The 13,118-nt window shown below is 41.1% G+C and overlaps 1 protein-coding gene across 1 annotated transcript in view; it reads right to left on the bottom strand.

Annotated features, from left to right (window-relative positions):
- LOC140154901 (E3 SUMO-protein ligase RanBP2-like) overlaps nucleotides 1-9,169 on the bottom strand; it is a 52,405-nt gene extending 43,236 nt beyond the window's left edge. Inside the window, 1 exon segment of the mRNA XM_072177560.1 lies at nucleotides 8,977-9,169. Within this exon segment, the coding sequence (XP_072033661.1) occupies nucleotides 8,977-9,057 (81 nt within the window). The 5' untranslated portion in view covers nucleotides 9,058-9,169.
- Between the last annotated feature and the right edge of the window lie 3,949 nt (nucleotides 9,170-13,118).

The following is a 13,118-nucleotide window of genomic DNA, read 5'->3' as shown; positions in this document are numbered from 1 at the left end:
TTTGGCGAAGGCACCATGTCAACAATGCCTAGAAAATGCACCGGATAGATCGGTCTTCCTTTTCATGTTTTACGCGCTATTAACCTGTGTTAACCAATCAAGGATCGTAATTGACAGTGACATCAGACGCGATAAATTCTTATATTATAATCTCGGTCTTTAATTATACTACGCTCGACGCAAATAACTGTGCGTACTCAAGTTGGCTCTCATGATCGAGAATTAATTATTTTGGCTATAGTACCGTACCAACTTGTGTGACATGCGACCCCGCATGCGACCATATACATTCATGACATGATTAGCCATTATCATTACATGCATGTATCATGTCACATGTGCATGTGTTATTTTGGTACGGTACCATTGATTGTCTAAACTCTAAGTTTCTTAATGCTCTTTTACACAGTGATACCAAATTTGCAGATGTTCCTTGAAAACACCCAAAAAGTGTCGTCCTCCCTAATTTTTTTAAGTATAAAATGATCATGCACGGTGAAACATGGAAACTGAATGTAAAACTAAATTAAAAAACCCGGTACTCACTTCGTGCGCTGTTTCCTTTTATGCGTTTTAGTGACTCTGAGTCGATCTAGCGTCAATTTACTCCTTTGAGACGGAAGCATATTTTGGTAATATTTATGTGAAACAGTATGTATACATTAATGAGTAAAAAACCGGAAAACTTTGTTTTCGTAATGTACACTAAGTTTTCATGTCATGCAATGTGTAGAGATTTCGCCATAGTCGTTTACATTATGGGAATCGAACATGCTGTTGATGAACCAATTATGTCGAATCATATTATATCGCCGGTCTAAATAAAATCATAAAATTACGTGGCATTCATTTAAAACACACTACTTACATCTATTTACTATAAAAAGTATAATTTATTTGATATTATGTATTAAATGTTATATATGATATCATAAAATTTCATATCTTGAAATTACCAAAATATACAGACAAATCAATTTTAAAATTAGGAGCACAGACTGCACGTTAGAATATTCTCTATTTCCCTCTTTCTTTTCCGATTTGAAATTTATTTTGTGCACAGGGAGCGGATTCAGGCTCCGTCATTAAATCTTCCATTTCCGCCCTATACCCCCTCTGGCCGGCTCCTTGTCCCCTCCCCGGACCTCCAGTCCCCCACGTGTCTCACCCCTCCACATACACACCCCGTCCATCCGGGAGGGGGATTTTAAATTTCCCACCGTCGTACACTTGTTTCAACTTTAGGTGGGAGGGCCCCCTTTACAGATCTCATAAATTTCAGCCCCCCCCCTTTTGACATGAAAATTTTATGGGTCAACCCGCCCATAGAAAAGCATAGGCCTAAACTCAATTTTCCCAGGAAAATTTGTGGTCATATTTTTCAGCCCCCTTTGGAGGGTCAAAACTTTTGGAGGGTCAAACCGTGATGCACATAAGTTACCGTAGGCCTATAGGCCTAGGCCTACCTAGGTAGGCCTACCGGCAGTGTTCGAAATAAGCACTTATCCTCTTGTCCTCTTGTCCAAAAATCACTGGGGACAACCATATTGAGCTATGTAGGCTACTTATCCCCTGGACAACCACTAAGTTAGATTATTTGCACTCAAAAACATGACATAGGGGGCCTATATTTTGGGGACAACCAAAATGTTTTGAGGACAAGCAGAATTCATAATAGTTGTCCTCGGGAAAACCTCCATATTTTCCTTATTTCGGACACTGCCTATCGGTGTCAGTAACACAGCAAAATAGGTCAAGTATAAGCCTACCATTGAGGCCTATTGACCTTGAACTATTTTGCTGTGGTAACGAAACAATCTTATCCTTAGGGAGTGTTCATTAATAGGGGCCTACTTTGGTGGGGGGGGGCTGGTCTCCTCAAATGTTTTGCTAGAGAACTTTTTTGACCCCCTCGATGGACCGCTAAACTTTTTGACCCCCCCTCTTTGACAGACACAATTTTGGGTTTTGAAGAGGAAATTTTTTTGCCCCCCCCACCTTTCCTACCACCTAAAACCTTTTGTTCCCCCCCCCCCCTCTTTCTTTTAAGGTCCAAAACTTTTTTGGCCCCTCCCTTTACCAGCCCCCCCCACCAAAGTATTTCTGAACACTCCCTAGTATTTGACTTGATTTATCAAACGAACATTACACCTCTTTTGGCAAAATCGAGCACTTTGATTTTTGACCCCTGATAGAGCCAAAACGCCACGGTGACCTTTAACCTTTTAACTCAAGAAACGACACGCCCCTAGATATGTCAAACTAGGCCTATAGGCTACATTTTCTGAATCCTTGTGACTCAGTGGAATAGGCCTAGGCTACATGGGAATGGTACACAATTTGAGCAACTTTGAAATTTGACACTGTGCAAAGTTCGATGACCCCTAAGCCTATATTCCCCAACCCACCCTAAGATGCGCGTTTACCTGAATTTTTCTGTTCTAATTGTATTGCTCATCATCATAAAGTCAGCACATGTTTGTTTGAAATAAGTCAAAGAAAGCCAGGTCTACGGATCAAGCGGAAAAACGGAAGTAGGGCCTAAAGATGAAAGAACTTGAAAGCCAAGAAAGGAAGGAAGAAAGAAACTAAAGAAACAATGAAAGAAAGGATGTAAGGAAGAAAGAAAGAACTAGACAGTGTGGTCTAAGACCACAAGCCCAGCCTGAGGTGTGACCCCTTAATGACCAAAATCTAACCATCCATTGGCTAATGTCAATGCATGTGTGCACTGTGCACGTAGCATCAAGGTATTTCGTTTTATACCGAAGTGAGCCCTTCATGACCATTGACGTCGGTATGACCCCAAATAAAAAAATACCACATATACATTGGGTAAACACAATTCATGTGTGAACATACCGGTACCATAACTCTCGTATGTTTTTCTTTTAAGCTAATAAAAAATTTTTGAAGGTATTTCGTTTTATACACCAATCCGAGAAGCGTTTACTGTATTTGGCCCTCTATTGACGGCAACACAGATGTACCAGAGCGGGAGATTTAATTCGTAATTCAATACTCATGATTGTGTATTGAATACCACTGTTGTGTACAATTCCCGGGTACAATTCTGTATAGCACACAATAAATAATGGATGGAACCCCCGACCTCGGGACACCGCAGTTTTACATCGGGGACACCGCAGTAATGGCGAAGTCGGATAGGTGTATACCGGAAGTGACCCCTTAATGACCTTTGACCCCAAATAAAAAATACCACATATGCATTGGGTAAACACAATTCATGTGTGAACATACCAACACTCCGTTTTTCAGGCTTAGCTAATAATTTAAGTAGTCCCTTAATGACCTTTGACCTCAAATCTGTGTATGATTTACAGACTGTGTAATAAAGTGATTTAAAGGGGTATTCTGCATGGTGAACTAAATCAGAAGTAGGTTATTGTGGTCTTTGTAAAATCTTTTGTTTTCAGTGGGGGGGGGCGGGGTTGGGAGTTGAGTTAGCAAACCAACTCATTTTGAGGTTCACCCCCCCCCCCCACCTCTCGCAAAGACCACAATAATCAGAAGCATTATGAAACGTGTTTTCTACATACGTTCATTTATCATTTAACATGTTTAAAACAATGGACGAACTCGTTTCTTGTTTTATTTTATTTTTCTTTCATTCATTCATCAATAATCAAATTAACAACATAGCCTACAAAAGACAATTGCTTGAACGAGCTGGCCTAAATTCCAGTTTCCCCCTCCCACTCTACATTTTTAGGCTGTTCACTTTTATGTGGTTCTCATAGGCCTACTCGTTTCCGTATGGGGACACCCGGGCCCGGCCCCTGATTGCTACTAATAGAGCTGTCCCTAGGGCTGTCCGAACCCCGGGTGGCACTTAACACAAATGACCATACGGGTACCGGTATGTTATGTTCCCTTGTACCAAGCTCTGAAAGACCCTTGATTTTGAAAATTTCAGATACCCCAAAATTGCTCATTCCTCAGTTTCTGGTTTTTCAGGCGATTTTCAACCATCAAGCCAAGAAATCAGCATGTTAAGGCTCGTCCCATCAGAACCCAAGTGTGTGTCCGAGCTTGTCCGCCCAGACCGACCGGTTAATAATCAGTTCTTCTGGGACAACGTACCGCGTCCCGTCAACCAAGCATGGGAGACACTGTAATGTTGATTAGTGATTACATAATTATATAGAGGGCGGCATGATGGCAGACTGTAGGGTTCGAGCAGACCAGTGGAGCAGCCACTTACCGGTACATGTTTATAGTAGGGTCACATATAGGGTTTTCGTGGGCTCAAGAGCAGGTTGATAGCGGTTCTGTGAGATAATTAAGATGAACTCCTTCCTGCTCCTCCCCAAAATGTGGGATAAATCCAGGAGGTGGTAAATCCATAGCTGAGACGAATACAATTTCACGCATTCCTACACTTCAATGGCAGCCATATAGCTGGGTCCCGGGAGTTGGGTCCCGCCGCTCCATCTCACCTAAAATGTGAAATGATGCGGCCTTGGAGGGTATTTTAATTTTATCACCCGTGTTACACGTAGACAAAAGAATGATGACAGTTTACAACACAAAAGAATCGATTTTTACATAGTGCAGTTTTGTCCACGGCAAATTCACCGTGACCTTTTCAGTCATAAACCCGCTTAGTGAAGATTAAACCGAAATATGCAGTACGGATACCGTACTAAACCATTATAGTAATCGACTGTCCAATGCACATTTCTTACCACGTGATAATATTAATCCAATGAGCGATCGGAATTGTCCGCTACGGTCGACTAATCCAATCGATAATGACACTATTGACGGGTGGAGCTCCACTGACTGAGTTTTGGGGATTTTTCACTGGTTTGCTACTATGCTAATAATTTAAAGATTGACATGTAGACAATAAACCATACTTGATTGACAGAAAGTACTAAATTTGTACCTATTACGGTTTGGTGGCACTTTCTTCCAAACGCCGACCAAGTCAGGGCGGCCCGGTGAAGTAAAATGTGCATTGGATTAACACGGAGTTTGGATAAGATTGTAGATTTCCTTCTCATACAAATGCATGGTCCCCGTAATTAAAGCTTGTACCGGATTAAAAATTCAGATATTTTGAAAAGAATAAGTAATTGAAACATAGAGCAAGTACTAAAATCAGAGCTTTTATACTTTTTGATATATGACGCTAACTAGTTCATCTCCTATACCCACAGCACAGCGCTACTAGTACGGGTCAATTACCTATGTGAGTGCCCCTGTGTTGTGTGCATACTTGTAGTTAACAATAACTGCATGATGAAGCGGCTTTAATCCACCGGTTTGGTGGCACTTTCTTCCAAACGCGACCACAGGGCGGCCCGCAAGCAAAATGTGCATTGGATTAACACGGGAGTTTGGATAAGATGGTAGATTTCCTTTCTCATACAAATGCATGCTTCCCGTTATTAAAGCTTGTACCGGGTTGAAAATTCAGATATTTTGAAAAGAATAAGTAATTGAAACATAGACAAAGTACTAAAATCATAGCTTTTATACTTTTTCATATATGACACTAACTAGTTCATCTCCTATAGCTACAACACTGCGCTAATAGTAGGGTTCAATTGCCTATTGTGAGTGCCCCTGTGTTGTGTGCATACATGTAGTTAACAATAACTGCATGATGACCATTTTCGCCTAACATGTCGAAGTTTTCCGGGCCCCTGTCCTCCCGGGGGGGGGCACTCAACTTTGGAAGTGACGGTATGTGCCTGTCAATAGGCCCCCTCTTTTGAAGTCGACTATACCCGATGACCCCCCTTTTTTGGTTGCGGCTACCCAATGATCCCTTTTTTTGGTTGCGGCTACCCAATGACCCCCTTTTTTTGGTTGCGGCTACACAATGACCCCTTGAATAGCATCATCAAAATGACACAAAATAATGCTGAAACTTTCAATTAAATTCTCTTATTTCAACAAATTTCTATTGAAAATTTGGAACAAGAAAATAGAATTTTGCTCCATTTTTAAAAATTTTCTACCCGATGACCCTTATTTAAAAAAAATCTTATACCCAATTACCGCCTTTAAAAAATGTTATACCCATGACCACCTTTTTCATTTTGTTTGTACTCGATGACCCCCCCCCCCCTTTAAAAATAACGTTTTGTACCCGATAGGCCCCTATTTAGCGAGATACCCGTCACTAAAGTTGAGTGCCTCCCCGGGCCTTGTACCCTCCCCACCCCTGAAAAAGTCTTGGATACGCGCAACTCCAGAAAATAATAATAAACTAGGCAGTAGCCGCAGCTCCTGTGAGAAGTCAGCCCCCCCTTGCTGGCCGCCCTGATATTTGAGATTTTTTGGCTTTTTTTTGTTGTATTTTTTGACCATTTTCGTCAAAGTTTGCTCTCCTTAAAGGTTGTCTTGCCCCCGCCCCGAAAGAGAGCTAGTTACGCGCCGCCGCAACTAGACTAGGTAGGACCCGCTGCTGTATGCAGTGGCGTAGCTGCCGGAGGGGGGGGGGGCAGGGGGACAATTGCCCCCTGGCAAAAATGGCCTATTTGTATATAGCCTATTTGGCCCCCGCCCCCTAGTGCACGGGAAAAAAGAGGAAGAGAGATGAAAAAAGAGAGGAGAGAGGGAGAGGAGGGGGAAGAGAGAGGATCAGGATCGATTTTGACTTCTTGAAGACAAAGAAATAGAAAGCTTGCACAAAAGCAGCAATAGGAGCAGTAAATTATAAAAATAAAACAATAAAAGGGCCAACCCAAAAAGAAAAGTCGAAAAAGGTGGTCAAGAAGGCTGTGTACGACATGTTTCTTGTATTGCATGCCCCAACCGATACCGACACAAAATTGGCTGATTTAGTTATTTACCATTGAGCTATTTCAAACTTATAGGGCCGGATTTACCATTAGACCAGGTGGGCCCGGGCCCAGGACCCCGAAAACACCATGTTTTGGACCGAAATGCAACATTTTAAAGGCTTCACGCCAAGACTGGCCTTTTTTACGTAAATTTACGCAAAATTTACCTTCATTTTGGTCTAAAATTGGAAATTTTTAGCGCGCTAAGCGCGCAGTAAGAATTATGGCCAAAATTAATTTCTATTAAGACCAAATTAGTAAAAAGGCAAATTTTTCTCGCGGAGCGGGCAATTTCTTTGAAAAAGTAATAACCCAGTTTATATAGGCCTACCATTTCCCCTCTTGGGCTACTGTATTGCAAAATCTAAACTTATTTCCTGTGTTTTTTATTTTCTTTGATATTTTTACTCTCACAGTACTTTTTCGATGGGGGTGCGTCGACCACCCGCACCTACCAACATTTTTGTTTGGTGGATTTGGGTCTGCCCCGCCCCATATTGGTATATCCCCGGGACCTATAATATGCTACGTTCCTCGATCGGATCTATAAAAGTTTGCAATTTTGCACCAAGCTGTTTTATTTTTTTTCCAAAAGTTGTATTGTTTTATTTTTGCCAAAAGTTGTTTAATTTTTGCCAAAATTTTTTATTTTGCAAAAAAATGATGAATTTTGGCCTTACATTTTCATTTGTAGGCCTATTTATTAAAAGTGACAATTCAGCGAGGATTTTACAACAATTTTGAGAAAACTAGGCTTTATGTCACCAAAGTGTCAACAAATGTCGTGATGATGACTTGCTGAACCCGGGCGGTATACCCGGTCGCTTTATATTCAGGCCTCAAAATACTCTTTTGAATAGGAGGGCTATTTTTGACAGATTCCATGAAAAATAGCCCTCATGTGTGTATTTTGCCATTGACAATTTTCTTTCCATGGGGGCTATTTTGGGAAAATTGGGGGCGAATCGCCTTTGCCCCCGTGAATTTTGACCCCTGCTTATATTGTTAATTTTGCACTTTGAAACATGCAAACCAGGGTTCAGTTTTTGCCGGTAAAAACCTGTTTTGGCCAGCAAAGTGGCAAAACCTGGCAAAAACTGTTTTTTGCCAGTTTTTTGCCTGGTTTAAACCGCAAAAATGGCAAAAACTCACATATAGTCACTCAAATATTAAAAAGTGGCACAGAAAGCTCATAAACAGTACGGTAACACACAACTTTTAATGAATCATTCAACATATTTTTTTTTTTTTTAAGTCCTTGAAATGAAAAAGTTTTGAATTTGATACATGCCACATTTCAGTTAAATGCACTTGGGCAATGAAAACGCATGCATGCCTTTTTAATTTCTTACTATATTGCTTACAAAATCTGGCCTTGTTACACTCGAGAACTTATTTTTGCAACTTACTAATTTGTTTTGAGATGTAAAAACTGAACTATAAATCACTTTTTTAGTTTTTGCCATTTTTGCCGACAAAACTGGCAAAAACTGTTTTTGCCAAGTGAGTTAAAACCGCGGTTTTTTCCACCTCCGCGGCAAAAACCTGCGAACCCTGATGCAAACCATCTCAAAAGTTAGGTCTTTATAGCATGATAGTAGGAAACTTTCTTTGGCGAAGGCACCATGTCAACAATGCCTAGAAAATGCACCGGATAGATCGGTCTTCCTTTTCATGTTTTACGCGCTATTAACCTGTGTTAACCAATCAAGGATCGTAATTGACAGTGACATCAGACGCGATAAATTCTTATATTATAATCTCGGTCTTTAATTATACTACGCTCGACGCAAATAACTGTGCGTACTCAAGTTGGCTCTCATGATCGAGAATTAATTATTTTGGCTATAGTACCGCATCAACTTGTGTGACATGCGACCCGCATGCGACCATATACATTCATGACATGATTAGCCATTATCATTACATGCATGTATCATGTCACATGTGCATGTGTTATTTTGGCACGGTACCATTGATTGTCTAAACTCTAAGTTTCTTAATGCTCTTTTACACAGTGATACCAAATTTGCAGATGTTCCTTGAAAACACCCAAAAAGTGTCGTCCTCCCTAATTTTTTTAAGTATAAAATGATCATGCACGGTGAAACATGGAAACTGAATGTAAAACTAAATTAAAAAACCCGGTACTCACTTCGTGCGCGCTGTTTCCTTTGCGTTTTAGTGACTCTACGAGTCGATCTGCGTCCAATTTACTCCTTTGAGACGGAAGCATATTTTGGTAATATTTATGTGAAACAGTATGTATACATTAATGAGTAAAAAAAACCGGAAAACTTTGTTTTCGTAATGTACACTAAGTTTTCATGTCATGCAATGTGTAGAGATTTCGCCATAGTCGTTTACATTATGGGAATCGAACATGCTGTTGATGAACCAATTATGTCGAATCATATTATATCGCCGGTCTAAATAAAATCATAAAATTACGTGGCATTCATTTAAAACACACTACTTACATCTATTTACTATAAAAAGTATAATTTATTTGATATTATGTATTAAATGTTATATATGATATCATAAAATTTCATATCTTGAAATTACCAAAATATACAGACAAATCAATTTTAAAATTAGGAGCACAGACTGCACGTTAGAATATTCTCTATTTCCCTCTTTCTTTTCCGATTTGAAATTTATTTTGTGCACAGGGAGCGGATTCAGGCTCCGTCATTAAATCTTCCATTTCCGCCCTATACCCCCTCTGGCCGGCTCCTTGTCCCCTCCCCGGACCTCCAGTCCCCCACGTGTCTACGCCCCTCCACATACACACCCCCGTCCATCCGGGAGGGGGGATTTTAAAATTTCCCACCGTCGTACACTTGTTTCAACTTTAGGTGGGAGGGCCCCCCCTTTACAGATCTCATAAATTTCAGCCCCCCTTTTGACATGAAAATTTTATGGGTCAACCTGCCCATAGAAAAGCATAGGCTCTAAACTCAATTTTCCCAGGAAAATTTGTGGTCATATTTTTCAGCCCCCTTTGGAGGGTCAAAACTTTTGGAGGGTCAAAACGTGATGCACATAAGTTACCGTAGGCCTATAGGCCTAGGCCTACCTAGGTAGGCCTACCGGCAGTGTTCGAAATAAGCACTTATCCTCTTGTCCTCTTGTCCAAAAATCACTGGGGACAACCATATTGAGCTATGTAGGCTACTTATCCCTGGACAACCACTAAGTTAGATTATTTGCACTCAAAAACATGACATAGGGGGCCTATATTTTGGGGACAACCAAAATGTTTTGAGGACAAGCAGAATTCATAATAGTTGTCCTCGGGAAAACCTCCATATTTTCCTTATTTCGGACACTGCCTACCGGTACCGTAACACAGCAAAATAGGTCAAGTATAAGCCTACCATTGAGGCCTATTGACCTTGAACTATTTTGCTGTGGTAACGAAACAATCTTATCCTTAGGGAGTGTTCATTAATAGGGGCCTACTTTGGTGGGGGGGGCTGGTCTCCTCAAATGTTTTGCTAGAGAACTTTTTGACCCCTCGATGGACCGCTAAACTTTTTGACCCCCCCCTCTTTGACAGACACAATTTTGGGTTTTGAAGAGGAAATTTTTTTGCCCCCCCACCTTTCCTACCACCTAAAACCTTTTGTTCCCCCCTCTTTCTTTTAAGGTCCAAAACTTTTTTGCCCCCCTCCCTTTTTACCAGCCCCCCCACCAAAGTATTTCTGAACACTCCCTAGTATTTGACTTGATTTATCAAACGAACATTACACCTCTTTTGGCAAAATCGGAGCACTTTGATTTTTTGACCCCCTGATAGAGCCAAAAACGTCACGGTGACCTTTAACCTTTTAACTCAAGAAACGATACGTCCTAGATATGTCAAACTAGGCCTATAGGCTACATTTTCTGAATCCTTGTGACTCAGTGGAATAGGCCTAGGCTACATGGGAATGGTACACAATTTGAGCAACTTTGAAATTTGACACTGTGCAAAGTTCGATGACCCCTAAGCCTATATTCCCCCCAACCCACCCTAAGATGCGCGTTTACCTGAATTTTTCTGTTCTAATTGTATTGCTCATCATCATAAAGTCAGCACATGTTTGTTTCGAAATAAGTCAAAGAAAGCCAGGTCTACGGATCGAAGCGGAAAAACGGAAGTAGGGCCTAAAGATGAAAGAACTTGAAAGCCGAAGAAAGGAAGGAAGAAAGAAACTAAAGAAACAATGAAAGAAAGGATGTAAGGAAGAAAGAAAGAACTAGACAGTGTGGTCTAAGACCACAAGCCCAGCCTGAGGTGTGACCCTTAATGACCAAAATCTAACCATCCATTGGCTAATGTCAATGCATGTGTGCACTGTGCACGTAGCATCAAGGTATTTCGTTTTATACCGGAAGTGAGCCCTTCATGACCATTGACGTCCGGTATGACCCCAAATAAAAAAATACCACATATACATTGGGTAAACACAATTCATGTGTGAACATACCGGTACCATAACTCTCGTATGTTTTTCTTTTAAGCTAATAAAAAATTTTTGAAGGTATTTCGTTTTATACCGGAAGTGACCCCTTAATGACCTTTGACCCCAAATAAAAAATACCACATATGCATTGGGTAAACACAATTCATGTGTGAACATACCAACACTCCGTTTTTCAGGCTTAGCTAATAATTTAAGTAGTCCCTTAATGACCTTTGACCTCAAATCTGTGTATGATTTACAGACTGTGTAATAAAGTGATTTAAAGGGGTATTCTGCATGGTGAACTAAATCAGAAGTAGGTTATTGTGGTCTTTGTAAAATCTTTTGTTTTCAGGGGGAGGGGTAGGGAGTTGAGTTAGCAAACCAACTCATTTTGAGGTTCCCCCCCCCCCCCACCTCTCGCAAAGACCACAATAATCAGAAGCATTATGAAACGTGTTTTCTACATACGTTCATTTATCATTTAACATGTTTAAAACAATGGACGAACTCGTTTCTTGTTTTATTTTATTTTTCTTTCATTCATTCATCAATAATCAAATTAACAACATAGCCTACAAAAGACAATTGCTTGAACGAGCTGGCCTAAATTCCAGTTTCCCCCTCCCACTCTACATTTTTAGGCTGTTCACTTTTATGTGGTTCTCATAGGCCTACTCGTTTCCGTATGGGGACACCCGGGCCCGGCCCCTGATTGCTACTAATAGAGCTGTCCCTAGGGCTGTCCGAACCCCGGGTGGCACTTAACACAAATGACCATACGGGTACCGGTATGTTCCCCCGGAAAGACCCCGCAGCTCCGAAAGATTGGCCCCCCTTGTACCAAGCTCTGAAAGACCCTTGATTTTGAAAATTTCAGATACCCCAAAATTGCTCATTCCTCAGTTTCTGGTTTTTCAGGCGATTTTCAACCATCAAGCCAAGAAATCAGCATGTTAAGGCTCGTCCCATCAGAACCCAAGTGTGTGTCCGAGCTTGTCCGCCCAGACCGACCGGTTAATAATCAGTTCTTCTGGGACAACGTACCGCGTACCGTCAACCAAGCATGGGAGACACTGTAATGTTGATTAGTGATTACATAATTATATAGAGGGCGGCATGATGGCAGACTGTAGGGTTCGAGCAGACCAGTGGAGCAGCCACTTACCGGTACATGTTTATAGTAGGGTCACATATAGGGTTTTCGTGGGCTCAAGAGCAGGTTGATAGCGGTTCTGTGAGATAATTAAGATGAACTCCTTCCTGCTCCTCCCCAAAATGTGGGATAAATCCAGGAGGTGGTAAATCCATAGCTGAGACGAATACAATTTCACGCATTCCTACACTTCAATGGCAGCCATATAGCTGGGTCCCGGGAGCTGGGTCCCCGCCGGCTCCATCTCACCTAAAATGTGAAATGATGCGGCCTTGGAGGGTATTTTAATTTTATCACCCGTGTTACACGTAGACAAAAGAATGATGACAGTTTACAACACAAAAGAATCGATTTTTACATAGTGCAGTTTTGTCCACGGCAAATTCACCGTGACCTTTTCAGTCATAAACCCGCTTAGTGAAGATTAAACTGAAATATGCAGTACGGATACCGTACTAAACCATTATAGTAATCGACTGTCCAATGCACATTTCTTACCACGTGATAATATTAATCCAATGAGCGATCGGAATTGTCCGCTACGGTCGACTAATCCAATCGATAATGACACTATTGACGGGTGGAGCTCCACTGACTGAGTTTTGGGGATTTTTCACTGGTTTGCTACTATGCTAATAATTTAAAGATTGACATGTAGACAATAAACCATACTTGATTGACAGAAAG

This window comes from Amphiura filiformis, chromosome 6 (assembly GCF_039555335.1).
Source record: "Amphiura filiformis chromosome 6, Afil_fr2py, whole genome shotgun sequence".
NCBI lineage: Eukaryota > Metazoa > Echinodermata > Ophiuroidea > Amphilepidida > Amphiuridae > Amphiura > Amphiura filiformis.
The sequence above is the reverse complement of the archived record's forward strand: the minus strand, read 5'-3'. Positions and strand labels throughout refer to the sequence as shown.